At 42.2% G+C, this 27,146-nt stretch overlaps 1 protein-coding gene across 1 annotated transcript in view; it reads right to left on the bottom strand.

Moving 5' to 3' along the window:
- Positions 1-4,879: 4,879 nt before the first annotated feature.
- The window catches only part of cmasa (cytidine monophosphate N-acetylneuraminic acid synthetase a), a 41,958-nt gene continuing 19,691 nt past the window's right edge, over positions 4,880-27,146 (bottom strand). Inside the window, exons 5-8 of the mRNA XM_048554553.2 lie at positions 20,538-20,632; positions 13,583-13,733; positions 9,866-10,019; positions 4,880-5,124 (exon numbers count right to left, since the gene is read on the bottom strand). Of these exons, the coding sequence (XP_048410510.1) occupies positions 4,937-5,124; positions 9,866-10,019; positions 13,583-13,733; positions 20,538-20,632 (588 nt within the window). The 3' untranslated portion in view covers positions 4,880-4,936. The remainder of the gene's footprint in view (positions 5,125-9,865; positions 10,020-13,582; positions 13,734-20,537; positions 20,633-27,146) is intronic.

Raw genomic sequence — 27,146 nt, 5'->3', positions numbered from 1 at the left:
TCTGACCTTGGTCCAAGTATAGACAAAAGGACTGAAGGCCAGAGGTGAGGTACAAGGGTCTGGCAGCAATTAACAGAGCATGACATTGAGAAACCCTAGGAAAATTGGAGTGAATGGGAATCAGGGAAAAAATGCTGGTGGAGTCATACTGCAAGGAGAAGATGGAAAGGCTGAGATGTATGGAGATGTCATCACATTGGCACAGTATAGGCTGGTCCACAGTACTTGCTCCTCGACTTGTGAAGCAAGTCTAATTGCCAACTCTGAGCTGTCAATGCCCAGTTCTTTGCAACCTCTTTTAGCTTTGCCCACATTTCAGATCTGTCCAAATTTACTACCTTTTAAAATGATTTGCTCTGTTTTACACATGTACAACTTTGTAAAAACGATTTCAATACAAACTGTCCAACATTGACATTTTATGAGTTTTCAAATGTTGTTACGTTGTTTCAACGTAGTTGGCTCTTTTGAAAAAAAAATTGCTCAGTTCCCATTAAGCCCCAGGTTGATTTGGTGGAACTGTCTTATCCTTCTATCAGTCTTGACATACTCAGTGGCCAGGAGTTCTCTTTGCTCCCTCAGTACTGATTTCTACGGCCATGCCAGTGTACTAAACAGAGTTCTGTTGGGATCTTAAACTTTCCAATGTCAGCTAAATGAGCAGTTTGGGTCGAGGTCAATGGTAAGTGCCATTAATTCACCACTGATATCAGAAACGTAGGACCCATGTTGACGAATTTATGTTTTTCAACAGGAAATGCTGGAGTGGGAAGTGAGTAGCCCACTCCTTCATGTCAGAAGGTCCATGAGCAGCCATCCAGTGGGATGGCAATGGAATAGTGGTGTGAAAGGAGCCCTGTGCACAAACGGGGAGTCTAAGGTGGGACATCAGGTGGCTGAGGGTTATGTCTCAAAGAGGGAAATGGTGCGAGAGTAAATTCAAAGGTCCCCCTGTTGTCTCAATCCACCTTTAATTTTTATTGCGGGTTCACAAAATGAACTTAAATCACACACTTGCTCCCACCTTCATCATCAGGTTCTGCTGTCACATTCAGCATTTCCTTTCCTACTTGTGCCACCTGCTCTAGAAATATTGCCCAGCATTTTCCTAAAAGGTTCCCGAGAAATGCAGCAGACAGCAAAAAATGTTACATTTTTAACAACGTCAATAACCTCATTTTTAATAACCTCAACAAGAGCATTAATTGAATAGTGCATGGTCCTCTGACTTCACTTTTTGTAATTTCAGAGAATGGCTTGATGAAATTGTATTACCAACCTGACATCAACATACCATGCTTTACGTTCACAAGAGTTGGTGATTCCTACGAACAAGCCCAACCTTGTGCCAGCTGCTGATTTGGAAATAGGGTGTTACTTGTGATTTTGAACTGCTCAACCAGACAGTCTCTGAAGAACTCCAGAGCACTGCAGAAATTCTTCCAGCAAGTCAGTGAGGGAAGGATTGTAACAGAATACAAATTATCCACCGAATATCAATCCCAGTTACTGACAGCTATAATCGAGATATGATTAACAGGGGAGTCATCCAGACTTCTAATTCCAGCAAGATTACTCTATATGTAGAATTATAATTAGCTTGTTGAAGAAAAGCTCGGTGTCACTTCAAGGAAACAGCTTGACTGTGAATGAGATTCTTTGAGCTGACTTAATTGACCGTCTGTGATTCAATGAAAAGCCCAAGGGCCCATTGTGTCATTGTCCCCATGTTCACAGGAAGCCTTTGAGCTTGCTGGCCTGTATATGAAACACTTCAATGTTGTCCCAAGCCAATCATAATATAAACAAGTAAATTTGCTACTTCTTTGATTAGGTAGCTTGGGTTTGCATTAAAACTTGCCCACAGACTGAAACCTGTCAAGTGCTTATCGAACTCATGCAACCAAATCCTGGTCTCTTGCTAGAGGTTACAGTTCTCTTCTCCGCTTCAGGATAAAAACAGAGCACTTTCCTGTGACTTTATCACTAACTTTCAACCACCAAAAACAAGAGAACGATGAAATCCTTAGATGTGTACTCAGATCCTGTGCGGACCAGCTGGTGGGAGTATTCATTGAAATCTTTAACCTCTCCTTACTATGATCTGAAGTCCCCACCTGCCTCAAGAAGACCACCGTCATCTCAGTGCTAAAGAAAAATCATGCAGCGTGCCTCAATGACTACTGCCCAGTGGCTCCGAATCCCATAATTATGAAGAGCTTCGAGGGGTTAGCCATGGCTCACATCAACTTCAGTCTCCGAGCCTGCCTTGATCCTCTGCAATTCCCCTACAGGTACAACAGGGTCATAGCAGATGCCATCTCCCTGAACCTGTACGGATCCCAGGAACATGTGGATAACAAGAATACCTATGTCAGGCTCCTACTTATCGACTGAAGTTCCACCTTCAACACCATAATTCCAAACTTATCTCCAAGCTCCAAGTCCTCTGTCTCAACTGGCCCCTCTGTAACTGAATCTTCGACTTCCTGATCCACAGACCACAGTCAGTAAGAATAGGCGACAACACCTACTCCACCATAATCCTCAACACCAATATGCTACAAGACTGCGTACTCAGCCCCCTACTGTACTCCTTATACATTTATGACCGTGTGGCCAAATTCTTCCCCAAATCCATTTAGAAGTTTGCTGACGATCCTGCTGTTGTAGGTCGCATCTCAAACATCGATGAGACAGAAGATTGTTGTCTTTACACCGTGCCATCAAACACTCAATTTCACCATCAACGTTAGCAAAATGAGAGCTGGTCATTGATTTCAATCCCATGTAACGGTGGGCATGCCCCTGTTCGCATCAATAGTGCTGAGGAGGAGATGGTTGACAGCATCAAGTTTCTGGGAGTGATGATCGTCAACAATCTGTCCTGATACACCCACATGGATGCAACGGTCAAGAAAGCACAACAACTTCCCTGCTTCCTCAGGAGGCTAAGGAAATTCAGGATGCCATCAATTTTCATAAATGCACCACAGGAAGTATCCTGTCTAGATGCATCACAGCTTGGCATGCCAACTGCTCTTCCCAAGGCTGCAAGAAACTACAGAGCCGGGAGCACAGACCAATCTATCACGCAAACCAGCCTCCCACCCACTGACTCCATCTATACTTCCCACTGCCTCAGGAAAACACCCATATTATCAAAGACCCTCATACTCTTCCACATTCTTCTGACAGGCAGAAGATACAAAAGCCTGAAAACACGTATAAATAGATTCAAGAACTACTTCTTTCCTGCTGTTATCAGACTTTTGAATGGACATCTCAAAAGTTAATTCTAATCTCTCTCTCTGCACTTTCTCTGCAGCTGTAATATCGTATTCTGCACTCTGTTCTGCTACCGTGCTGCACTTTGCATGGTATGATTTGCCTGTGCAGTACACAAAACAACACTTTTCACTATTTCGCGGAACATGTGACAACAATCAATCAATACATCAATGAGTGAATGATGTAGGTTTGCACTTGTGTGTTTATTTATACATTTCACTTTTAAGCAGTGGTTTAGGAGACACCATACCAATCCAGAGCCAACTCAGCAGGCCATGCAGCATCAGAGGAGTAGGAAAGTTGATATTTTAGGTCAGGACCCTTCTTCTGAAAAAGGCACTGGTCTGCTGTGTTCCTCCAGCTCCACACTATGTTGTCTCTGATGCAGCATCTGCAGTTCTTGCTATCACCATAACAATCCAGTATCTTTTCTCTACATTTTCTTACTCATGCATTTTAATTAACACCATACACCAGCTCAAGTCTTGAAATGTGAATCCATCTGCACAGTTATTATATCTTCTTTGCATTGGTTTATGGACATTAAGCTTACAGAATTCCTTTGAGAGGAAAAGAAAAAAAGTCATTCGTTTCAGAACCTGGCGTTAGACGGATCCTAAGGGTAAACCGGGTGGATAAAAGAACTCTCACATTTTGTTGAAACTTCTGTGTTCGCAACAAGTACTAACTACACCCAACCAAACCATATTTGCAAAGCTCCAGGGTTCAACATGAAACACAATTCTGCAACTGCCCGACATTTGTTGGATAATTCAGAATGTACGAAGAATTCCACTGCCGACAAATTTAAGATCGTCAATCACGCTCACACTAGCATGCATTGAAAGCAACGTATATTAATTAATGAGAGACAGGAAAAGTACATACATGCAGAGCGCCTTTTTCAATTCAACAAAACAGGTGGCAACTATTTGATATTTTGTTTTCCAACAAAGCCCTGACCAGAGTCAGCGTGCCTGGTTCAAAATTTAAACAAGGTTTGGCAGTTAACTATCAATCAGCATTTAAGGATACATTCATTATAGCAATGCCTCTGCCAATCAGAGTCCACTTGCCAACCAACAACTCTGTTATGCGCATGTAAATGCTTCTCTTCCCCATGATTTGGCATTCTTGAAAAACATTCTGACGGCTACAAGTCAAAAATGTTTGACACAAGCTGACTGTGTTCAGTAGCACTTGAAATTAATGAATTAGTTGGGAATAAGTCTGGTTTGGGAGCGGGCAAGGGGAGAATCTGAACTCTTAAATAACATCAAAGGATAGCTAATGGAGTTCTTTGGACATATTATCCATTGCAGAAGGCACGTAGCCTACCTTTCACCAAAGAGGTAACTGAAGTGGAGCCAGAGACCAATAGTGAAGGAAGCAACTAGATAACAGCAAAGACCGGCTGATCCAGAAATTCAACAATTCGCTGTTGCTATGATGAGAAAGTCTGGAAGGCTCTGGTCACTTCTGCCGCTCAGCCTGGCACTCGAATGAAGAATGCCATACTTGCATTGGTTTAAAACATTAGATAAAGTACATTCATCCACATGGCAAACAAAAGGCTGGGAAACATCACTTTTAGTTTAGGAATATTTTAATAATTTAAATATCATCATTTTATAGGGAATTTCTTTTAGGATGACTTGTTTTCAAGCTTTTCCAAGAGCAGCAGCACATGTTGAACAAATTCCTCAAGTGATCTAATTTCAGTATCGTGTGTACAGATGTAGTTCGCTACTTCCAAGATAGAAGACGCTGCATTATGACAGGCACCTCGAACCTCAGCTTTCTTTAGACACTCAAGATCACATTCAGTGCTTCCTATTTTGTTGAGAGAAAAGAAACGTTACTGACTTCTATTTAAAATCAATTGTGAACATATTGTGCAGCTTATCTTACAAGTCAGCTATGATGCAGAAATTGGAAAGGCAGGTTTTAAATAAAACCAGATTTACATTTGAATGATAACTGCAAACAAAAACAATCGTTTGCGTTTCCCAACAAAGTGGACTTCAGTAAGGCATTTGATAAGGTTCCCCATGGAAGGCTCATTCAGAAGGTCAGGAGGAATGGGATACAGGGGAACTTAGCTGCTTGGATACAGAATTGGCTGGCCAACAGAAGACAGCGAGTGGTAGTAGAAGGAAAATATTCTGCCTGGAAGTCAGTGGTGAGTGGGGTTCCACAGGGCTCTGTCCTTGGGCCTCTACTGTTTGTAATTTTTATTAATGACTTGGACGAGGGAATTGAAGGATGGGTCAGCAAGTTTGCAGACGACACAAAGGTCGGAGGTGTCGTTGACAGTGTAGAGGGCTGTTGTAGGCTGCAGCGGGACATTGACAGGATGCAGAGATGGGCTGAGAGGTGGCAGATGGAGTTCAACCTGGATAAATGCGAGGTGATGCATTTTGGAAGGTCGAATTTGAAAGCTGAGTACAGGATTAAGGATAGGATTCTTGGCAGCGTGGAGGAACAGAGGGATCTTGGTGTGCAGATACATAGATCCCTTAAAATGGCCACCCAAGTGGACAGGGTTGTTAAGAAAGCATATGGTGTTTTGGCTTTCATTAACAGGGGGATTGAGTTTAAGAGTCGTGAGATCTTGTTGCAGCTCTATAAAACTTTGGTTAGACCGCACTTGGAATACTGCGTCCAGTTCTGGGCGCCCTATTATAGGAAAGATGTGGATGCTTTGGAGAGGGTTCAGAGGAGGTTTACCAGGATGCTGCCTGGACTGGAGGGCTTATCTTATGAAGAGAGGTTGACTGAGCTCGGTCTCTTTTCATTGGAGAAAAGAAGGAGGAGAGGGGACCTAATTGAGGTATACAAGATAATGAGAGGCATAGATAGAGTCGATAGCCAGAGACTATTTCCCAGGGCAGAGATGGCTAGCACGAGGGGTCATAGTTTTAAGCTGGTTGGTGGAAAGTATAGAGGGGATGTCAGAGGCAGGTTCTTTACGCAGAGAGTTGTGAGAGCATGGAATGCGTTGCCAGCAGCAGTTGTGGAAGCAAGGTCATTGGGGTCATTTAAGAGACTGCTGGACATGCATATGGTCACAGAAATTTGAGGGTGCATCCATGAGGATCAATGGTCGGCACAACATTGTGGGCTGAAGGGCCTGTTCTGTGCTGTACTGTTCTATGTTCTATGTTCTAAAGTGATTAAAACAGTAAATTATACTTCAATCAGGTTTGCTGCATGCAAGAAAATTCATTCGGAGGAAGTCTACCTTAATCCTGCACTTGAGCCTATCTTACCACCTGAATAACGGAGCTTCCTTCCTCCTTTTGTTTCAGATGGCCAGAAAATTACTAGGGTGCCTTACAGCAATCTGCTCCTCTTCTGTTGATTTTCATTCCTCCAATGTATCACATGTAAAATCTGCAATCGCCAGTTCAGTTTCTCCTCTGGCCTTGTTCTCCCTATCTTTGCTAGCTCCTACAGCTTCAAAGAACACCCATGATCTCAGCACTTCTCCAATTTAGACCACTTGCATGTCACTGATTTTCTTCACACTACATTTGGCTGCTGAGCCTTCAGCTGCACATTCTGAATTCCTTCCGAAAAGCACACTGCCTTATTCCCAGCCTTTACAACCATCCCCACAATCTATTTCTTTTAATATCTCATTATGTAGTGGCTCAGTGGTTAGCAGTGCTGCCTCACAGTGCCAGGGACCCGGGCTCGATTCCACCCTTGGGCGACTGTCTGTGTGGAGTTTGCACATTCTCCCTGTGTCTGCATGGGTTTCCTCCAGGTGCGCTGGTTTCTTCCCACAGTCCAAAGATGTGCAGGTTAGGTGGATCGGCCATGCTAAAGTTCCCACAGTGTTCAGGGACGTGTAGCATAGGTGGGTTATGAGGGGGTAGGTCTGGGTGGAATGCTCCAAGGGTCAGTGTGGCCTCGTTGGGCTGAAGGGCCTGTTTCCACACTGTAAGGATTCTATGTGATATGTGATTCTACGTAGTTTGGTGTGAAGCTGCATTTAATCAATCAATCTCCTTCAGAAGGTTAGAAACTGTAAATGCTTGTGCCGTTGCTTATTGAAGTTAAGGAATTCAGCGAGCTCCCTCTGGAGTACTTGCTACACCGCAAGTAATGTTTTAGAACATAGAACATAGAACATAGAACATTACAGCACAGTACAGACCCTTCGGCCCTCGATGTTGTGCCAACCTGTCATACCAATTTGAAGCCCATCTAACCTACACTATTCCATGTACGTCCATATGCTTGTCCAATGACGACTTAAATGTACCTAAAGTTGGCGAATCTACTACCGTTGCAGGCAAAGCGTTCCATTCCCTTACTACTCTCTGAGTAAAGAAACTACCTCTGACATGTGTCCTATATCTTTCACCCCTCAATTTAAAGCAATGCCCCCCTGTGCTTGCCGTCACCATCCGAGGAAAAAGGCTCTCCCTATCCACCCTATCTAACCCTCTGATTATTTTATATGTCATTTTATTCTGTGCCCAAACAATAGACTGCTATCGAAATCTGCATGCTGACACTTTTGGGATAGGTTATTTCAGCCTAACAAACTTTGGCAATTGATGCAAGGCTATTTCTTTATGAGGGTAATTATGGCAGGTTACCTCCACTGACCAAAGTAAGCACACCAGCGAAGGAAAAGATCATGGTTTACAGATTGCATGTATAGACAGACAGGCTATTCGCAACAACTGGTCTATGACTGGGTTTACAATCTACACAAGATTTCTGCCATTCCTCTTCATCTAACCCTGTCAGAATATGAACGGACATAGTCTCAATGGACTGAATGGCCTCTGTCTGTATCAAAATGACTTTATAACTTTCTACTAATAAATATTATAATATAAACTTCACTCCTCACCAATAAGGGCATTGTCAATCACACAAAAATTTCAGTGATTAAGCAATCATCAATAAAGTGCAGTAATACCCTGGATTATTACATTTGTAATAAGATGACAGAAATTTTAGGCACGTTATTTTCTTTACAATCAAAGTGCAAACTTTAAATGTTATTTGCATGACAGAATTTGGTGATTACAGCTGTAATGAGGCTGAAGATAGCTGAGAACAAGGGTCCGAACTTCCTTCAGTATTACCATATTTCAATTTTGCCATCTTAAACATTTTGCATCTCATCTGCCAGGATGATACTTAGGTCAACACTGGACCAAATCCACAGCTCTAACATCTTTTGTAATACCCAGATTATTCAAGGAACCTCTTGTAAACAGACACATTACGTGTTCATTTCTTAAATCAAAGAAACCTGAGTGTTAGTAGTGTTCCTCTTTGAGGTCAGAGATGCCTACGATTGGTGTTGGGTTTCAGCTCTCCTGGGATTCTTACCATGTTTTGATGTGTACTCGAAACACTGTAGGCTAAAATTCTGCTTGTGTCCCCTCAGTCAGAGTGGGTAGGAGTGGGCAGAACTTCTATGTTTTACGAATATTCTTGCCTTGATGTCCTTGGAAGACCTCAATGGAACTTGAAGAATTGAGTTACATCCCTTTAAATCACAGATCATCATAGGATCCCTCCAGTGTGGAAACAGGCCCTTCAGCCCAACACACTAACCCTCAGAGCTTCCCACCCAGACCCATCCCTACAACTCAGCTAAACTACCCATCCCTGAACATTACAGGCAATTTAGCATGGCCAATCCACCTAGCCTGCATATCTTTTGACTGTAGGAGGAAACCGGAGCACCCGGAGGAAATCCATGCAGACACGGGGAGAATGTGCAAACTCCACACGGACCGTCACCCGAGGGTGGAATCAAACCTAGGTCCCTGGTGCTGTGAGGCTGCAGTGCTAACCACTGAGCGATCGTGCTGCCCCTAAATATTGACAAGTCTTCAATAAGGCAGCCTATAGATGTACAAGGAATTTCAGAAGGCATTTGATAAGATACCACATCAAAGGCTTTTGCAGAAAATAAAAGCTTGTGATGTAGGGGCTAATATATTAGTGGGAACGGAAGACTGGCTAGCCAGCAGCAGAAAACAGAGTAAACAGAAATGGATCTTTTTCAGATTGGCAGGATGTGATGAGTGGAGTCTCACTGGGGTCTGTGCTGGGATTTCAACTCTCTTGAATTGGTATCAACAATGATTTAGATGAGGAGAACAAAGGGATAGGTAGGAAGTTAAGTTGTGAAGGTCATATAACAAAGATACAGACAGATATAGACAGACTGAATGAGTTGACAAAAATCTGCCAAGAGTATAGTGTGGGAAAACATGAATTGTTCATTTTGGAAAGAAGAATAAAAACATACAGTATTATTTGACCGGAGAATAAATGCAGATATCATGGTGCAAAGGGATTCTGGTGTTCTAGTGCACGAGTCATAACATGTTAGTATGCAGATGCAGCAAGTGATTAAGGCAGCTGACGGAATGTTTTCATGATTAAAGGATAAACAGAATGGAATGACATTCTTGGAAACAATGCTGGCACACTGCTAAAAGCAGGTTTAAAGAACAAAAGTAACCCAAGGACTTTAACACACCAGCCACTTTCCAACCCTTGCAGAACTGTCATAACGCAAAACACTCACCGAAGCAAGCCACATTTTTCCAAGTGATGCCTAACTTATTCACTAAATTTTCCACAGTTCGGAGTTTGTTCTGTGCACATTCCTTCATTTCTTTATCTGAACTATGTTTCTCGCCATCATTACTTGACGTATCAGTGTTTGGAAAGAACTTCACCTAGAGAAAACAGAGGCAACAATTACTACAACTTTTCTTCTGTTAAACTAGGTACATGCATACAAGGATGAGTAGCAGCTCACTACTAGACCATTCACCATGCCCTACCAGTGGATTCCTCACCGAGACTTCATTTGGTTATTTTTCACTTCTTGGCCAATAGAAAATAAAAACTGCCTTTTATACATTTTTCCCATCAGCCCCCCACAAACTTTGAATGATAAGGTGCTGGAGGCCTTTTCACGGGTTTCACAACTTTGTAAAGAACAATCTTTACTGAAACAAGCAGGTCAGCTACTGAATATCTGATCTACCTGATCAGAAGCATTTAAAACCAAGAAACCCGCGTCTTCTGAATCCAGTAATTGTGGAGTATACAATGAAAGCCGAGGATTAAATCAATATTACTACAATAACTAGATGAAAAATGTCCTTACCTTGTTTCTATTTGCAGTCAGATTGTTTGTAGAAATTTGTCTTTCAATAAACCTTTGTAAGCTTTCCAAATTCTCTATGACCCAATCAACAAGGGAAAGCTTAGGCAGGCTTATCGATATTTAACAATTAATCATTAACAATCCGAATAAATCAGTACCATTGAGGTATGGATAATGGTTCAGGTACTGATCAGTTTCTGCTTAGATGTTGGCATACAATGAAAGCCGAGGATTAAATCAATATTACTACAATAACTAGATGAAAAATGTCCTTACCTTGTTTCTATTTGCAGTCAGATTGTTTGTAGAAATTTGTCTTTCAATAAACCTTTGTAAGCTTTCCAAATTCTCTATGACCCAATCAACAAGGGAAAGCTTAGGCAGGCTTATCGATATTTAACAATTAATCATTAACAATCCGAATAAATCAGTACCATTGAGATATGGATAATGGTTCAGGTACTGATCAGTTTCTGCTTAGATGTTGGCAGCCACGGCGCAACAGTAGCAACTAGCATCTATGTCTTCAAGACAAAAGATTATTGGTTCAAATTCTACTCCAGAGACTTCAGTGCACGGACCAGCTCAGAATTCAGTGCAATAATGAAAGAATGCTGCGTGGTCAGAGATACTCCTTTTTGAGTGAGATGTCAAACTATTTTGAGCTGGGGGAGGGGGAGGGGGTGAGTGGGTGCGAGAGCAGAGGCACTAAGTGTTGCATGGTCATAAATCTTGGGGGCCGGTCAGATCTCAGCACATTGACAAGGCAGTGAAGAACATTGTATGGCATAATTGAACTTATAAATGGGGTTACTGGAAACAAAACTAGACAGTGGCTCAGGCTTGAAAGGTTCCCTGCAGTAAGGTTCCACGATCCCATGAGAAGGATGTCAAGTTACTCATTACAAAAATGAATATAGAAGTTCCTAAGGCACAATTCCAAAAGGACCAATGGAGCTCTCTCTGGAGTCCCAGTCAATAATGACCATCAGCCAACGTTGAACCCCTGAAGGAGATTACCTGGTTGGTGTCACATTGCAGTCTGTGTGAGCTTGCTATACATGTGTTGGCTAACAATTTTCTAAATTGCAATAGCCACATTTTCAAAATTTGGCTACAAAATTCTTTGGGATATCCCGTTGTTGTGGCAAGGTGCTACAGCACTTTCATCCTCCACACAGGAAAAACCACCTCGGCTTACAAATAATGGATTGAAAATTGTTGAACCTCTCTTCTGCTGCGTGTGATGCATGGATTTGTAGAGGTAGGAATCCTAAATCAATAAAACACCACTACTGAATAACAAAATCTATAACTGTCTGAAGAAGCCTATCATATCAATCGTTAAGAACAGAACAATTAAATTACAGATCTGTTAGAAAATACCATTTATAATGCAGTCAGTTATTTTTCCTGTCACACGCAATCTCAATAAAATAAATCAATCTGACTGGCAAACCTACCTCAGATTGTCTGAATAAGTGCCAGGCAGACACAGCTGGTATAAACATCACAGGTAAGGGTCAGCCAATTGTCGAGTTTGGTTAGGTTTACACTAAACCAAAACTGAATATCTATTACTGGTCCAAAAGTGACACATCAAAACTGCCTTTTATACATTTTTCCCATCAGCCCCCGCCAAACTTTGAATGCTAAGGTGGTGGAGGCCTTGTCACGGGTTTCACAACTTTGTAAAGAACAAGCTTTACTGAAACAAACAGATCAGCTAAGACCTAGACTAGGTGATACACTTCAGGTTTCACCTCCACTGAAACATTTTCTGTAGCATTCTATTGTATACTATTGTTTCCATTAGCAGCCCTGGCCTCAAAGAGCAAAACCTGCCACAGTATTCATTGTTCCATGCCAGCTACCATACCTGTGATGATCTCTAAAACCAGATAAACAAAAATAAAGGTGATTGGTAAAAGAATCTCATTCTGCAACAAGTGGCTTGGAATAAAGATAAGAGGCAGCAATTTCAGTCTTCAGTCTATTTTGCCATTTATTCAGATCATGCCGAATACATTCCAGGGCTCCACTTAATTACTTTTGAATCATAATCGCTGCATTCTTACCCAGCAAACATCTATCAATCAGTATCAAGCATTGACAAATTCAGTTCATTTAGCATTCACAACAGCATTTTCTCCAGTCGTTGAACAAAATATATTATAATGATAACAATCTACCAAATTCCTTTCCTTGATAGATTCTGAAGTTTGCTGGTACCTCCAGAACCTGTTTTCTTCCTTCACTGTGAAGGCACTCATGTAACAATTCTGCCATTCCCCCCATTGTCCATTAGCTCCCCAAGTGCATTCATCTTCTGTGGATCCCACATTCTCTTTACCAGTTGTTTTCTCTTAATAGATAAATAAAAAAAAGAGCTGCCAGGGTCTTCCTTTGCAGTTGAGAAGTTCTAAAAGTAGTCCTAACCTTTAACTTTGAAAGAGCTTTGTTAGATCAAGATTGTTGTTGACCTAGATAGAACGTGGGCCACTTCACATTATGAGGTAAACTTGCTAAAGTACCCCAGCAGTTGCACGATGATGTCCCTCACTGTACAATTTAGGATTGGGTCTGCACATTCTAACACATAGGCATTAACTTGGTAAATCTCTCCGGGGAGAGGTGCAATTGCAAAATTTGAGCTCCCACGAACTGAGGAAGATTTCTATAAGCTAATGAGGAGGCAAGAATGGGGAAGTGGGTAACTCTTTCAAAGACACAATTCTACGATCATTACTCCTTTAAAATAGGATTAGAAATGTTTTTTTACATCACAGGATTACAGAACAAAATGTTATCTTTCTTTCCTCCTTGAAGAACTGTTGGAGTGCTCCCTTTGTAACACTGAGCCTAATGAAGTACTTAAAGTTTGTTGCCACGCTTGTGAAGCACCATGGGGTTTTTCTTTTAAAACTATTTTAAAAGATACTTTATTAGCGTGATGATTTTTGGATGTCAGCAGTCAAAGGTCATTTTGTACTCTGAAGTTATATCTCAACATTCATTTTGGTTAGAACACTTTCCAGTAGAACCACAAAATGCTTTCAGTGTCGGGCCTGTTATTGATATAGGAAAATGTAAGTTTACAAAGTTACAAAAAAACAGTACACGTACCGAAACCTGCTTTTTGCCCTTTAGTGTTTCAAGTGCTGGAATACCAGGCAAATAAGCATTCACCGTGCTTGAGTTCAGGAATTTTACAAGTTGCTCATTCAGGTTACAAACGAGGAGCTTAACTTCCTCGATCTTGCCATAGTAACCATACCTATAACAGAAAGAGAAAAGAGACAGTCAGGTGGGTTCAAAAGAAAGTTGGATGAGCACTTGAAGGAAAGAAAACTGCACAGATGAAACAGGCGAGTAGATCGCAATGCAGAACACCAGCACGGACCCAGGGGCCACACGATTTCCTCCTGTGCCATACGTAACTCAATGACCGTCATAATGATCAGTGTGGACAGTCACGTGAAACATTAAAACACTCATCAGTCAGATAATCTGTCACTTGAGATTGATAATTAACCTCTACCTAAATATTTGCTCCATGCCAGGATATCAAGCTGATCTCACCTCAATCTGCTGGCTCGTAACCTTATAAAAGGAACAATTTTCTGTTCTTTATCTGGAATGTTAATGACCGTGTGCTTGGTTTTACTCACACAGGCTACACAGAAAGAAATTAGGAAGTCATGTAGTATGCTGTTCTTTATCGCCAGGGACTAGGAGTATCAGAGGTATAGTTACAACTGTGCGAAGTTTTGGTAGAACTACATCTGGATGGTAACACAGCAAAAGTTCACTAAATTAGTGGGATGACAGGGTTGTTATATGATGAGAAGATGAACAAAGAGGCCGTATATTCTCTGGAATTTAGAAGAATGAGAAGCAAACTGATTTAAATATACAAGATTGTTATATACAAATTGCGGGGACCCTTGCAGAAATATTTGCATCATCTATAAAAACAGGTGAGGTGCCAATGACTGGAGAGTAGCTAATGTTGTGCTTTTATTTAAGAAGGGCTGTAAGGATATGCCTGTGAACTATAGGCCTGTGAGTCTGACTTCAGTGGTGGGTAAGTTGTTGGAAGTGATTATGTAGGATTTGTATGCGTTTGCAGAGGCATGGAATGATTAAGGATAATCAGCATGATTTTGTGTGAGGGAAATCATGTCCCACAAGCTTGTTTGAGTCTTTTGAGGAGGTAATCAAGCAGACCGATGACGGCAGAGTGCGAGACATTGTCTACTTGTGCTTTGCTAAAGCCTTCGACAGGTTCCTCATCGTTGGCTAATTAGTAAAATTCAATCATGTTGAATTCAGGGTGAACTTGCCAATTGGATATAAAATTAACTTAATGGTGTTGGGTTGTTTTTCACACAGGAGGCCTGTGGCCAGCAGTGTTCCACAGAGATCAGTGCTGGGTCCTCTTTTGTTTGCCATTTATGTAAATGATTTGGATGAAACATGGAAAGCATTGTTAGTAATTTTGTGAGTGACACCAAGACTGGTGGTATAATGGACAGTGAAGGAGCTCATCCAAGATACCCAAGATCTTGATCAACTGGGCCAAAGGGCTGCAGATTGGCAGATGGAGTTTAATTTAGACAAAGTACATTTTGATAAAATAAACAAAGGCAAGACTTATACAATGTAGTGTTATAGAACAGAGACCTAGGGATTCAGGTAATTAATTCTTTGTATAAGATTGTTGAAAAGGGCATTTAGAACACTTGCCTTCATTGGTCAGACTCTTGAGTATAGGAATTGGGACAGTGTGTTGAGGTTGGACAGGATATTGGTGAGGCCTCTTCTGGAGCACTGTGTCCAGTTCTGGTCGTCCTGTTCTAGGAAGGATAGATTTACCAAGATGTTGCTGGAAATAGAGGTTTTGAGTTACAAGGTGAAGCTGGCTAGGGTGGGACTTCTTTCACTGGAGCTTAGGATGTTGAGGGATAATCTTAAAAAGGTTTATAAAATCATGAGGGGTTAAGATAAGGTGAATGGTAGATGTCTTTTCCCTAGGGTGGGGGATTTTAAGACTAGGGACTATATTTTTAAGGTGATAGAAGAAAGATTTCAAAATATAACACGAGAGAATTTTTTTAAACAGAGATTGGTTCGTGTGGAATGAATTACTAGAGTAAGCGTTGGATCCAGGTACAGTTACAGAATTTAAAAGGCATTTGGATAAGTCCATGGATAAGAAAAAAGTCAGTACGTGGAGGGATTTGGGCCAAGTGCAGGCAGGTGGGACTAGTTGAGTTTGGGATTATGTTTGGCATGGACTGGTTGGACCGAAGCGTCTGTTTCCATGCTGTGTGACACCGTGAGTCTATAGGGTTTTAGAGGGGCTGATAGAATAATTGGTGAGAGACTTTGCCTGATGTTTGTTGCCACGCTTGTGAAACACCATGGCGTTTTTCTTTTAAAACTATTTTAAAAGATACTTTATTACTGCAATTATTTTTAAGGTGATAGAAGGGAGCATAAGACGTGGGGCAGTTTAAAGACAAGGTATCAATCATTTTGTCCAAGATGGGGAGAAATTCCTTTCTTATCTTTTCCCCAGAAGACTGTGGAGTCTTCATTTTGGATGCATTTAAGGTTGGGCTGGATAGACCCCTGATCTTTCAGAATCAAGGGATACAGAGAGGAGGCCGGAGTTGTGGCCCAAGAGCAGCAAGACTGCATTGGTTGGGTCTACCACATTCATGGTTCAAATCTATTTCTTGCCTGAGCATCTAGAAGTCTCTCTGCCTCTCTCTTCTCTACTAAAACTCCACTCAGAATGAACCTCTCTAACCAAGTGATTGCACACTTCTCTTAATAGCATTCTCTTTTGCTCACTGTCAATCTTTGAAAGTGACTTGTGAAATTCCTTCAGATGCTTTACCATATTAAAGGATTTTTTTAAATTAACACAGTTTAGCAACAAGACGAATAGATCATGAGTTGCAGTGGGTGGGTCAATTATGTTTGACATAGCAGAGATATCAGATAGTAGCACATTTTTATTTTCTCTTAAAACTTGGAAAGCACTTAAACCCTCCAGAATAATTTCATGCAAGTCACATGAACTAGACAATTATACCTTTCTATCTGGTGCTGTGGAGAATAAAATAAAATGAACAAGGAGCTCCAATTCTGGAAGGCTTTGGGCACTCTGAGAAAAAAATTGGTGAAGATTTGAACTCTGTTCCGAGAGGGAGTTTCAGAAAGTGGGACAGATAAAACATTCAGTGCAGAGATGAAGAACAAAAGGGAGGAACCCTTGGAGGGAATTAAAGAGCTGGTGGACTTAGAAAAGCAAGGGAACAGAGAATTCAACGAAAAGAAAATGAACAATTTTACTCTTGACTGGGTAGAGAATAGAATGAAAATGAGCAAATGTGTGAAACTGGGTACGAGATATACTAATAATAGAGGTTTGTTCAAGAGCTAAAACTAATATAGAGCAACAGTTAGAACATAAGACAATGGAAGAGAAGTAGGCCATTGAGCCCATCAAGTCTCTGCCACTCGATGAGATCACAGCTGATCTGATCTTGCTCAACTTCAATTTTTTTTCTCTGATCCCCATAACGCTCAATTCCCCTACTGATTTAAAAATGTCTACAGCAGCGTGGCTAGGCAGGATGGAAGGGGCACATGTCTACCCAAGCTGGGAGCTACCCATCTATTTGTCAAGACTGGGAGCCACTTTTGAGCCAAGGTAGTCCACCTACATGTTCCAGGGACAGGGCGGAGTCAGAGAATGGCAGTAGCAGGGAGAGCTAGGCTATGAGGGGTGCAGGGGGACTGTAAAAGTATTGGGGGAGAAAACAGGTTGCCGTAATGGGAGTGGGGAAGACAGGGAGGATGTTAGGTTGCAATGGGTAGGAGACTCAGTCAGCAACCAGAGAAGACTGGGAGGCTGCAAGTTTGTGATGAGGTACAAGATGAAGCTTGCTGCAATAGTAACTTTTGACAGAAGCACAAAAAGCAAAGTGATACATCCCTATTTAATAAGTCCACAAGAAGGTAGCAGGCAGTATATAATGTGACAACATGTAAAATGACCACTGTGGTACAGAGAATAGAAAAGAATATTCTTTAGGCAAGAGATGAGTAAATATTGGTGCAAAGGAATTTCAATGTCCTTGTGCACAAATCACTAAGTTAACATGAAGGCTCAACAAATAACAAGGTAGGTGAATCATGTATTAGACGTTATTGCTTGCATTTTGTAGTGTCCTGCTGTAAAAGGATTTTGGTGAGATCACAAGAGTTTTGATCACTTACATTAACCTTTGTGGGAGGAATCCAAGCTTCACTAAATTGATCCCTGGAGTGAAAGGATTGTTTTCGGAGATTGAACAGAATGGGACAATAGTGCTCAAGTTTAAAAAAAGGAAGCATCCTCACTGAGGCAGATGAACTTAGCCAATGGCTTGGTAAGGTTGATACTCAGATTACTTCCCCTTAGGAGAAAGATGCGAACTAGGGGTTCATTGACACAAAAGTTGAGAATTTTGCTGTTTAGAATGACGAGGTGGAGAAATTCCTTTACATAGGAGACTCAAGACATAAATCAGACACTACGGGAGTCACAGGATGTGAGAGTAGGACAGGAAACTGGAGTCGAGGTAGATCAGCTGTCATTTGACAGACGAAGCTCTATGGCCCACTCCTATCATTACCTCATATTACAGCGCAGTCGGATGGGTGACCAACAAGGAGTCTGTTGCAAAACTGAAAATGGAAGTCACAAACGGTTTCCTTTATTAAAACAGCCTGATGCTCTAGAACAAATGAATACTTCCTCTTCAGTCGTCAGAACAAATGGAGAACGAAGCTCTGTCAGCGCAGTGAGTTTGAATCTTGTCCAGGAACAAAGTGAATTTCCAGGGCCCCCCTCCAGTATTCTCCAGCCAGAAGATTCCAAGACATTTAGGATGGGTGCGTAGAAAGTCTGAGTTCTGGCAGACATTAGCAGTTATGAAAATGGAGTAGAACAGTGATGTGGTTCTGTCAAGTCATCACTGCGTGCCCTATACATCAACGTAGCTCCCAAGACATAAATACGATGGAAATTAAGTAACACAGTCATGTAAAAAAACATACATTTAGTTGAAGCAAAAGATTCTGAAACAGATATAGCAAAGTGGTCAGAGATAACACTGTGTGAGCTGGATGAACACAGCAGGCCAGGCAGTATCAGAGGAGCAGGAAGGCTGACGTTTTGGGCCTGGACCCTTCTTCAGAAATGGGGGAGGGGAAAGAGACTCTGGAATAAATAGAGAGGGGTAGGGGAGGCGATGATGGAAGATGGGTAAAGGATCAGATTAGTGGAGAGAAGACAGGTCAAGGGGGGCGGGGATGTAGCCAGTAAAGGTGAGTGTAGGTGGGGAGTTGGGATGGGGGTTGGTCAGTTGAGGGAAGACGGGCAGGTCAAGGAGGCATGGATGAGATTGGTAGGTAGGAGGTGGGGGTGGGGGTTTGGTCAGTGAGGTGGGAGGAGCGGATGGGTGGAAGAAAAGACGGACAGGTCAAGGTGGCAGGGACGAGTTGGGCTGGTTTTTGGATGCGGTTGGGGGCGGGGAGATTTCGAAGCTTGTGAAGTCCACATTGAGACCATTGGGCTGCAGGGTTCCCAAGCGAAATATGATATGCTGTTCCTGCAACCTTCAAGTGGTGTCATTGTGGCACTGGACGAGACCCAGGACGGACAAGTTGTCCAAGGAGTTGAGTGGGGAAGTTGAGGTGGTTTGCGACTGGGAGGTGTTGTCGTTTGTCACGAAGTGAGTGTAGGTGTTCCACAAATCAGTCTCCAAGCCTCTGCTTGGTTTCCCTGACGCAGAGGCAGCCACATCGGGTACAACAGATCACATGAGCAGACATGCAGGTGAACGTCTGTTTGATGTGGAAGGTTTTCTTGGGGTCTGGGATAGGGGTGAGGTGTAGCACTTCTTGCGGTTGCAGGGAAAAGTGACAGGAGCGGTTGGGCTAGTGGGGAGTGTGGAGCAGACAAGGGAGTCACGGAGAGAGAGCAGTCCCTCCAGAAGGCAGATAAGGGTAGGGAGGGAATAAAGTCCTTGGTGGTGGGGTCAGATTGTAGGTGGCGGCAGTGCCAGAGGATGATGCGTTGGATCCGGAGGTTGGTGGGGTGGTACATGAGGACAAGGGGTTTTCTGTCTTTGTTGTTATTGTGGGGAGGGGGTGTGATGGAGGAGTTGCAGGAAACACGAGAGATGCAGTAGAGGCCGTTTTCAACTACTGTGGAGGGGAAATTGTGGTCCTTGAGAAATGAGGTCCTCTGGGATTTCCAGGAGTGGAACCACCTCACTGACCAACCCCCAGCCCCACCTCCTACCTACCACCCTCATCCCTGCCTCCTTGACCTGTCCATCTTCCCTCAATTGACCAACTCCCACCCCAACTCCCTACTTACACTCACCTTTACTGGCTCCATCCCCGCCTCCTTGACTTGTCTGTCTTCTCGCTACTTATCTGCTCCTTTACCCACCTTCCATCATCGCCTTCCCACCACTCTATTTATTTGAGTCCCCTTTCTCCTTCCCCATTTCTGAAGAAGAGTCCAGACCTGAAACATCAGCTTTCCTGCTCCTCTGATACTGCCTGGCCTGCTGCGTTCATCCAGCCCTACACCATGTTATCTCAGATTCTCCAGCATTGTCAGTTCCTACTATCACAGAAAACAGTTACCTGATTTAGTCACATTAGGCACAGGTGATATATTATGCAAAAAAATTAAGGTATATCTCAGGAAGAAACCTTTAAACTATAATGTCACAGAAGGCATTATTGAATCAATCCTGAAATTTTCTTGGGGCTGACTCTTATTTGGTGATATTCCATACACTTGCAGCATGGAAGAATTTTGTAATGGATGGTTGAGCAAACAGAGAATTCTTGTTGGAAAATGAATGCCTATATATAGACACATCACAAAAATATGGACCTGATTGTCACGTGACAATGAAATCACTCAAAAAAAAACTTGAGTATTGCAGTTGATTGTATATTTGAAGTTTCAGCTTTTTTATTCTGTGAGTTAGTATGTTACCTCTTTACTCTTTGTTCAGCAATTGGCCAGTCAATGTCTACATCGATATCAACACTGTATTGTGATTCCATTTCATAGTAGGCTACTTTACCACCCTAGGTAAGAAAACAATTAGTGACGGTAAATGTCCACATGGATAGGATTATAAAAACTTTCTCAAGTATAAATGAACCACCTTCCACAATACTGAATTAAGTTCTTAACTAAGTTTCCTAAGTCATGGTTTTTAAGAGTTTCTGGGTCACATAACCGCACAGAAGAAAATGCTCAATGTCCTCAATGTAAACAGTGAAAGTTGAGATTCCAAAGCACTTTACATCCAATAATGTTCATTTGAAGTGTCATTTGTTTATATCTGCAGGCACAGCAGCGAATTTGTACATAGCAAGGTCTCACAATAAAATTAATGATCACATAATCTTGTCGGCGAGATGTTAAAACTGAGCATCCGCACTGGTGAAATTAGAACCGGTGCTGCAGAATCTTCTAAGAGCAGGGAAGTTGTCACTAATATCCTGGATAATATTAGACCTCATCGAATGTCATGAACAGATTATCTGGTCATTACTGAATCTGTCGCTACTTTAAAGAACCTTGCCATGCGTACTGTGTTAGCTGTAAATGATTGGGATATACAACTGTCATGTAAAGCTTATTAAAATATATTGTTATTTCTTTCTCAGTCTGTTTCCAGAAGCAATGTTGTTATCCAACAATTCAAAGATTAGAAAATTAAAAATGCCTTGGTTAGTGGATATTCACGTCTGACAGAAGTTAACTTGCCATTCAGGTGTTGCTTCTGAGAGCCAAGTGTGAGCCAGTTTCAAGGTTTTGCTGCTTTAATTACAGTAAGTGAAGTCACTCTCTGGGAATTAGTGAGTAGCCAAATTGATCAGCATCTCTGTGCCATCTTCAGTCTATCAACTACGACTGAAAGTTTCCATTTGAAACTTTCAAAGTCTTATAAGAACTACATCAAAACCTTGGTATCTGAAAGGTCAGAGTTATCTGTTGACGATATGGCATGTGGACTATGAATGTGCAGAAATTTCTGGGGATTCAAGCAAGGAAACTATTTTGCAAGCTATTTGTAAGTTAAAATGTCACACTGTACACAGCGAAACAAGAAAATCGACACTTAGTTTCTTCCAAGAATTTCAGCTAAGAGTGAGACAGACAGCTGCTAGCCACTTTCTTCACTATTTATAGGGAAAAAAATTCATTTGTGTATGTCATTTTCTTAAAAATGAAAGCGTAGTTGTTCCCCTCTTGAAAGCAGTACTAACTGGATCAGATATACCGAAGAATCTTCTTCAGGGCATCATTTATCAAATTTGTGCACCTCCATTCTGTCACTATAGTTGTGTATGGAAAAAGGATCAGAATCTGCTTCCTCAACCAGAAAGACAGCAGTCATCTTATAGTTCACTGATCTTTGCCCTGTTGCATTTACAAGTTAGCTTACAAACCCAGCTAGTGCAGATTTCACTTGTTTATTTGTCAGGATGTGTATTTATTGTCCATTGCTAATTGCTCTGAAGAATGAGGAGCTGCAGTCTGCACAGAGAAGAATCTTCCATAATATTGCTTGCCAGATTTTGACCCAGTGACAATGAAGAAATGTCAATTTACTTCTAAGTCAGATGGGCATGCGTACTTAGGAGATAGGGACGTCTTAGTCTTGGGAGATGTTGCACAAGGTGGTTTTGGATCTCAGGCTATGAGATTTCTGCAGGGGATTTCACTGTCATTCTTTTTTCAGGGCTTAAGGAGCATTTGCAGCTTTTTTTCTGGAATAACTGCAGCTCTGCCCCTTATGTAAAAATATGGGAACAGAACTCTCACCACGAAGAGGCAAGTGTCCACGGTGTTCTTCCTTCTTGTTGAGCTTCTTAAAATACTTTGACTACCAGGTACATGAACTCGATCTAAACGTTATGTGGATGATGGATTTAACATTAAATGGAAAGGATGGGGTTTTGCTAGCAGATGCCATGGCTGCAGTCAATTCCAAATAACATAGCTCAACTTTAATAGCGGGTCCTATCAATTTGTCGTGGCAATATCACACAAGATGACAAACCTTCTGTTTCAAATTACAATATTAAAGATGCCACTTCCTACTGTCATTCCCTTTCTCAGCGTTATTTGAGGGCCACAGTTAGTTGCAGTTAAAGCTGTGATTGTAATGGGGCGCGGGGTGGGGGGGGGGGGTTTGTGTTGGGTGTGGAGGCAAGTCCCAAGTCTACCTCTATACTGCTGTTGGGCATCACCGGGACCCACACAATAGGTGATAGTAAGCCACCTCCAGTCTATCATGACTAACATTTAGAAAAAACACCTTTGAGAGTTGTTTGTAAAAAAAATATTAAAACATCCCAAGCTGCCTTTTTGTAGAAATAAACATTTGCATTTGGAATCAGCTTCTTGGAACAGCACCTAAATGATTCTTACACATTGAAAGATTACAAATGCCACCCCACTACTTGAGAAATGAGCAAAGGAAAAGATAGGGAACTACAGATAGCTCACCAGCACCTTCTCAAGGGCAACTAGGGACAAGCAATAAAATGTTACAGAATGATATTATTAAGCTAGAGAGGGTTCAGAAGATATTTACCAGGATGTTACTGTGAATGAAGGAATGAAGGGATTGAGTTGTAAAGAAAGGCTAGATAGGCTTAGTCTGTTTTACTGGAGCGTAGAAGGTGGAGGGCTCTCCTTACAGGCCTGGGTGGACCAAAGGGTCTATTTCCTGTTCTAAGACACTATGATCCCTATCACACGAGTGATTATGAAAGAACCAATCACTCTTACATCAGATTCTAGCATTTTACCAACTGCTAGACAATAAAGGGGTATTTAGATAAAATACTCTGATTGACCATGGTCAGCGTTAAATTGTGAATGGAAAAATCATGTTTGACAAGCTTGGAGTTTTTATTTCAATTCACTCATGGGATGTGGGGCCAACATTTATTGCCAGTCCCTGCATGTCCTCTGAGAAGGTGGCGAGCTGTTTGCTTGAACCACTGCAGTCCATGTGCTATAAGCTGACCCATGATACTGAGAAAGAGGGAATTATAGGATTTTTGACTCAGCGACACTGAAGGAACACCAATATGTTTTCAAGTCAGAACGATGAATAGCCTGGAGGGAAACTTGCAATGGTAGCTTTCTCACGTATCTGCTGTCCTTGTCCTAGTTAGATGTGGTTATGGGTTTTGAAGGTGCTGTCTAAGGATCTTTGGTGAATTTCTGCAGTGCATCTTGTAGGTGATACACATTGCTGCTGAGCGTTAGTGGTGTATATTTATGGATGTGCTGCCAATCAAGCGGGCTGCTCTATCCCGGATAACGTCAAGCTTCTTGGAACTGCACCGACCTAGGCAAATGGGAAGTACCTGGCAGTTGTGTGGCATGAATGGGACTTGCCAGTTTTGTCCAGGTCTTGCTGCTTTTGAACATGGACTGTTTCACTATGTGAGGAATTGTGATCGGCAACACTTTCCAGTCACCAGTGAACATGCCCACTTCTGACCTTTTGATGGAGGGAAGGTCGTTGATGTAACAGCTGAAGATGGTTGGGCCTAGGACACTACCTAGAGGAACTCCTGCAGATGTGTCCTGGAGCTGAGTTGACTGACATCCAACAACCACAATCACCTTTCTATGGTTGTATGACCACTGGACAGATTAAGCCACCTTCCCATTGACTTCAATTTTCTCAAACTTCGATGCCACATTTGGTCAAATGCGGCCGTGATGTCAAGGGACCTCGTGCCTGGAATTCAGCTCTTTTATCTACATATGAACCAAGGCTATAATGAGGTAAGCAGCAGGGTGGCCCTGATGAAACCCAAACTGGGCGTCACTGAGCAGGTGTTGCTCGATAGCACTGCTGACAACACCATCCACTTTATTGGTGATCAGCTAATAGGGCAGTAATTGGCCAGGTTGGATTTGTCCTGCTTTGAGTACAGCCCATGACTGGGCAATTTTCCACAGTGATGGGTAGATGCCGGTGTTGTAACTGCATTGGAACTGCTTGGCTAGGGAATTAGCAAGTTCTGGAGCACAAGTCGCCTGTGCTATTGCCAGAATGTTGTCAGGGCATATAGCATTTGCAGTATCCAGTGTCTTCAATTGTTCCTTGATGTCACATGGAGTGAACTGAATGAGCTTAAAACTGGTGATGCCCAGGATTTTGGGAAAAGATTGAGATAGATCACCCACTCCCTCCTGTACTTTTCATTGAACCAGGATTGATCCCCTGGCTCGACAGTCATGATTGACTAGGCCTATGCTGAGCTAGGAGGTTAAAAACTGTGCTGAAGTACAATTCTGGTGCTATTGATGACCCACAGCACCTCATGCATGTCCAGTCAAGTCACTAGTCCAAAGTTTATTTCCTTTAGCATAGTGATGGCCCCAACTCAACACGATGGAGGTATAATCACCACGAAGGCAGGACTTCATCTCCACAAGCACTGTACGGTGGTTACTCTTACCGATGTGTCATGGACAGATGCTTTAACAGCAGATGGGTGAGGAGGGGGTCAAATATGTTTTGCCCTCTTGTCGATTCTCTCAACAACTGCTGCAGACCCAGTTTACGTCCTTGAGGACTCAACCAACTTGATCTGCAGTCCTGTTGCAGAGACGTTCTTAGCAGTGGGCATTGAAATCCCCCACCCAGAGTAGATTCTGAATCCTTGACAAACTCAATGCTTCTGCCAAGTTTGTCAACATAGAGGAGCGCTAATTCATCAGCCAAGGGTAGATGGTGTGTGGCAATCAGCAGGTTTCCTTACCCATATCTGACTGGATATCATGAGATGCCAATGCGGAGGATGCCCACAACAATTCCTTCCCAACCCTTTGCCACCAGCTCTGCTGAGCGTGTCCTGCCAGCGGGATACAGTATGAGCAGGATTGGTGATGGTGGTGCCTGGAACATTGCCTCTAAGGTACAATTCCGTGAATATGATTACGTCAGGCCGTTGTGTGTCTAGTCCGTAGGACAGCTCTCCCAGTTTGGGTACCAGCTCCCAAATGTTTGTACGGCGGACTCGGCAGGGTCGACAGGACTGTTGCTGCCTGTTATCATTTCCAGTGCCTAGGTTGATGCCATATGGTCCATCCATGGCTCATAGCTTTGTCTTTCTCATGGTTGATACAACTGGGTGGTTTTCTAGGCCATTTGAGAAGGCAGTTAAGAGACAACCATATTGTCACGCGTCTGGTATCATATGTAGGCCAGACAAGGTAAGGACACCAATTTTCCTTCCTTAAAAAGAACATGAACGATCCAGATGGAAATACATAAAATAGTAGGGATGTTTCAGTTTTGTGCCCCTTGTATAAGGAAAGAAATACTGACAGTGGAGGCAGTTCAGAGAAGTTTCACTGAGTTGCTACCAGATAGTGAGGGTCTGTCTAATGAAGGGAGGTTGAGTAGGTATGGCCTGTATTCTCTAGAATTTATAACAACGAGAGTCAACCTTATTGAAACATCCAAGATCCCTAGGGGACCTGACAGGGTTGATTCAAAGATGTTGTTACCCCTTATGAGAGAGTGTAGCACAAGAGGGTATCATCTTAGAATAAGGAATTGTCCATTTTAGACAAAGATGAGGAGGATAGTGAATCTGTGTAATTTTTACTGCAGAGGACTGGCAAGGCTGGATCATTAAACACACTCAAGGCTGAGGTAGACCAGTTTTTAAACTGTTGAGGGAATCAAGGGTTATGGGGAAAAGCCAAGAAAGTGGAGGATCATCAGATCAGCAAACAGCAGAGCAAATACAATGGGCTGAATGGCCTGTTCTTGCTCCCTAGTCTTACAGGCATAAATTTTACTAGAACAGTACATTGAGGAACTAATTTAGGAACAGGCTATCTTAAGTTTGGTCTCATGCATGTGAAGATGTTACTTAATTTTGCTGCAAGATTTTTTTTTAGAAAAAGATAAGAATTCTTCACGGAATAAAAAGTATAGTCCAACCTGAAAACAGGGCTCTAAATCTAAACAAAAGAATCTACAAAATTATGGAGGAACAAGTTCACTGTGACAGAATTAACTTAGCTATAAAAGCATGAAAGCAGATACACAATTGATAATATTTAAGATAATATTTAAGGAGCAAATGCATGCATTGCAGCAGTCATGTTTCTTTTGAGCGAAAAAGCAGAACAGGAAGTGTGGTACAACTGGTTTAACAACATAAAAGGAGGACAGTATTAGATCCGGGGGAGCAAAACGTAGGATATGCAGGGTAGATTGATCTTAGTAGGACAATAGGTCGGCACAACATTGTGGGCCAAAGGGCCTGTACTGTTCTATGTTGTGAGAGAACGTAGTTAGCCTGAGAACTGGCCACAGTTTAGAATTCAGAGGAGAGGTTGATTAAGAAGGGAAAAAGTGAGTATGAGAGAAAATCACAAGCTTTAGGAGTGCTGCTCCTTTGTCAGGTGAAGCACTGAAAGCTTGCAACTTTAAACAAACCTGTTGGGCTACAATCTGGTATCATATGACTTCTGACTTTGCCCACTCCACTCCAACAATGGCACCTCCAAATGATATTAGTTGAATGGCAATAGATAGGG

Source organism: Stegostoma tigrinum, chromosome 25, assembly GCF_030684315.1.
Source record: "Stegostoma tigrinum isolate sSteTig4 chromosome 25, sSteTig4.hap1, whole genome shotgun sequence".
NCBI classification, from domain to species: Eukaryota; Metazoa; Chordata; class Chondrichthyes; order Orectolobiformes; family Stegostomatidae; genus Stegostoma; species Stegostoma tigrinum.
The sequence above is the reverse complement of the archived record's forward strand: the minus strand, read 5'-3'. Positions and strand labels throughout refer to the sequence as shown.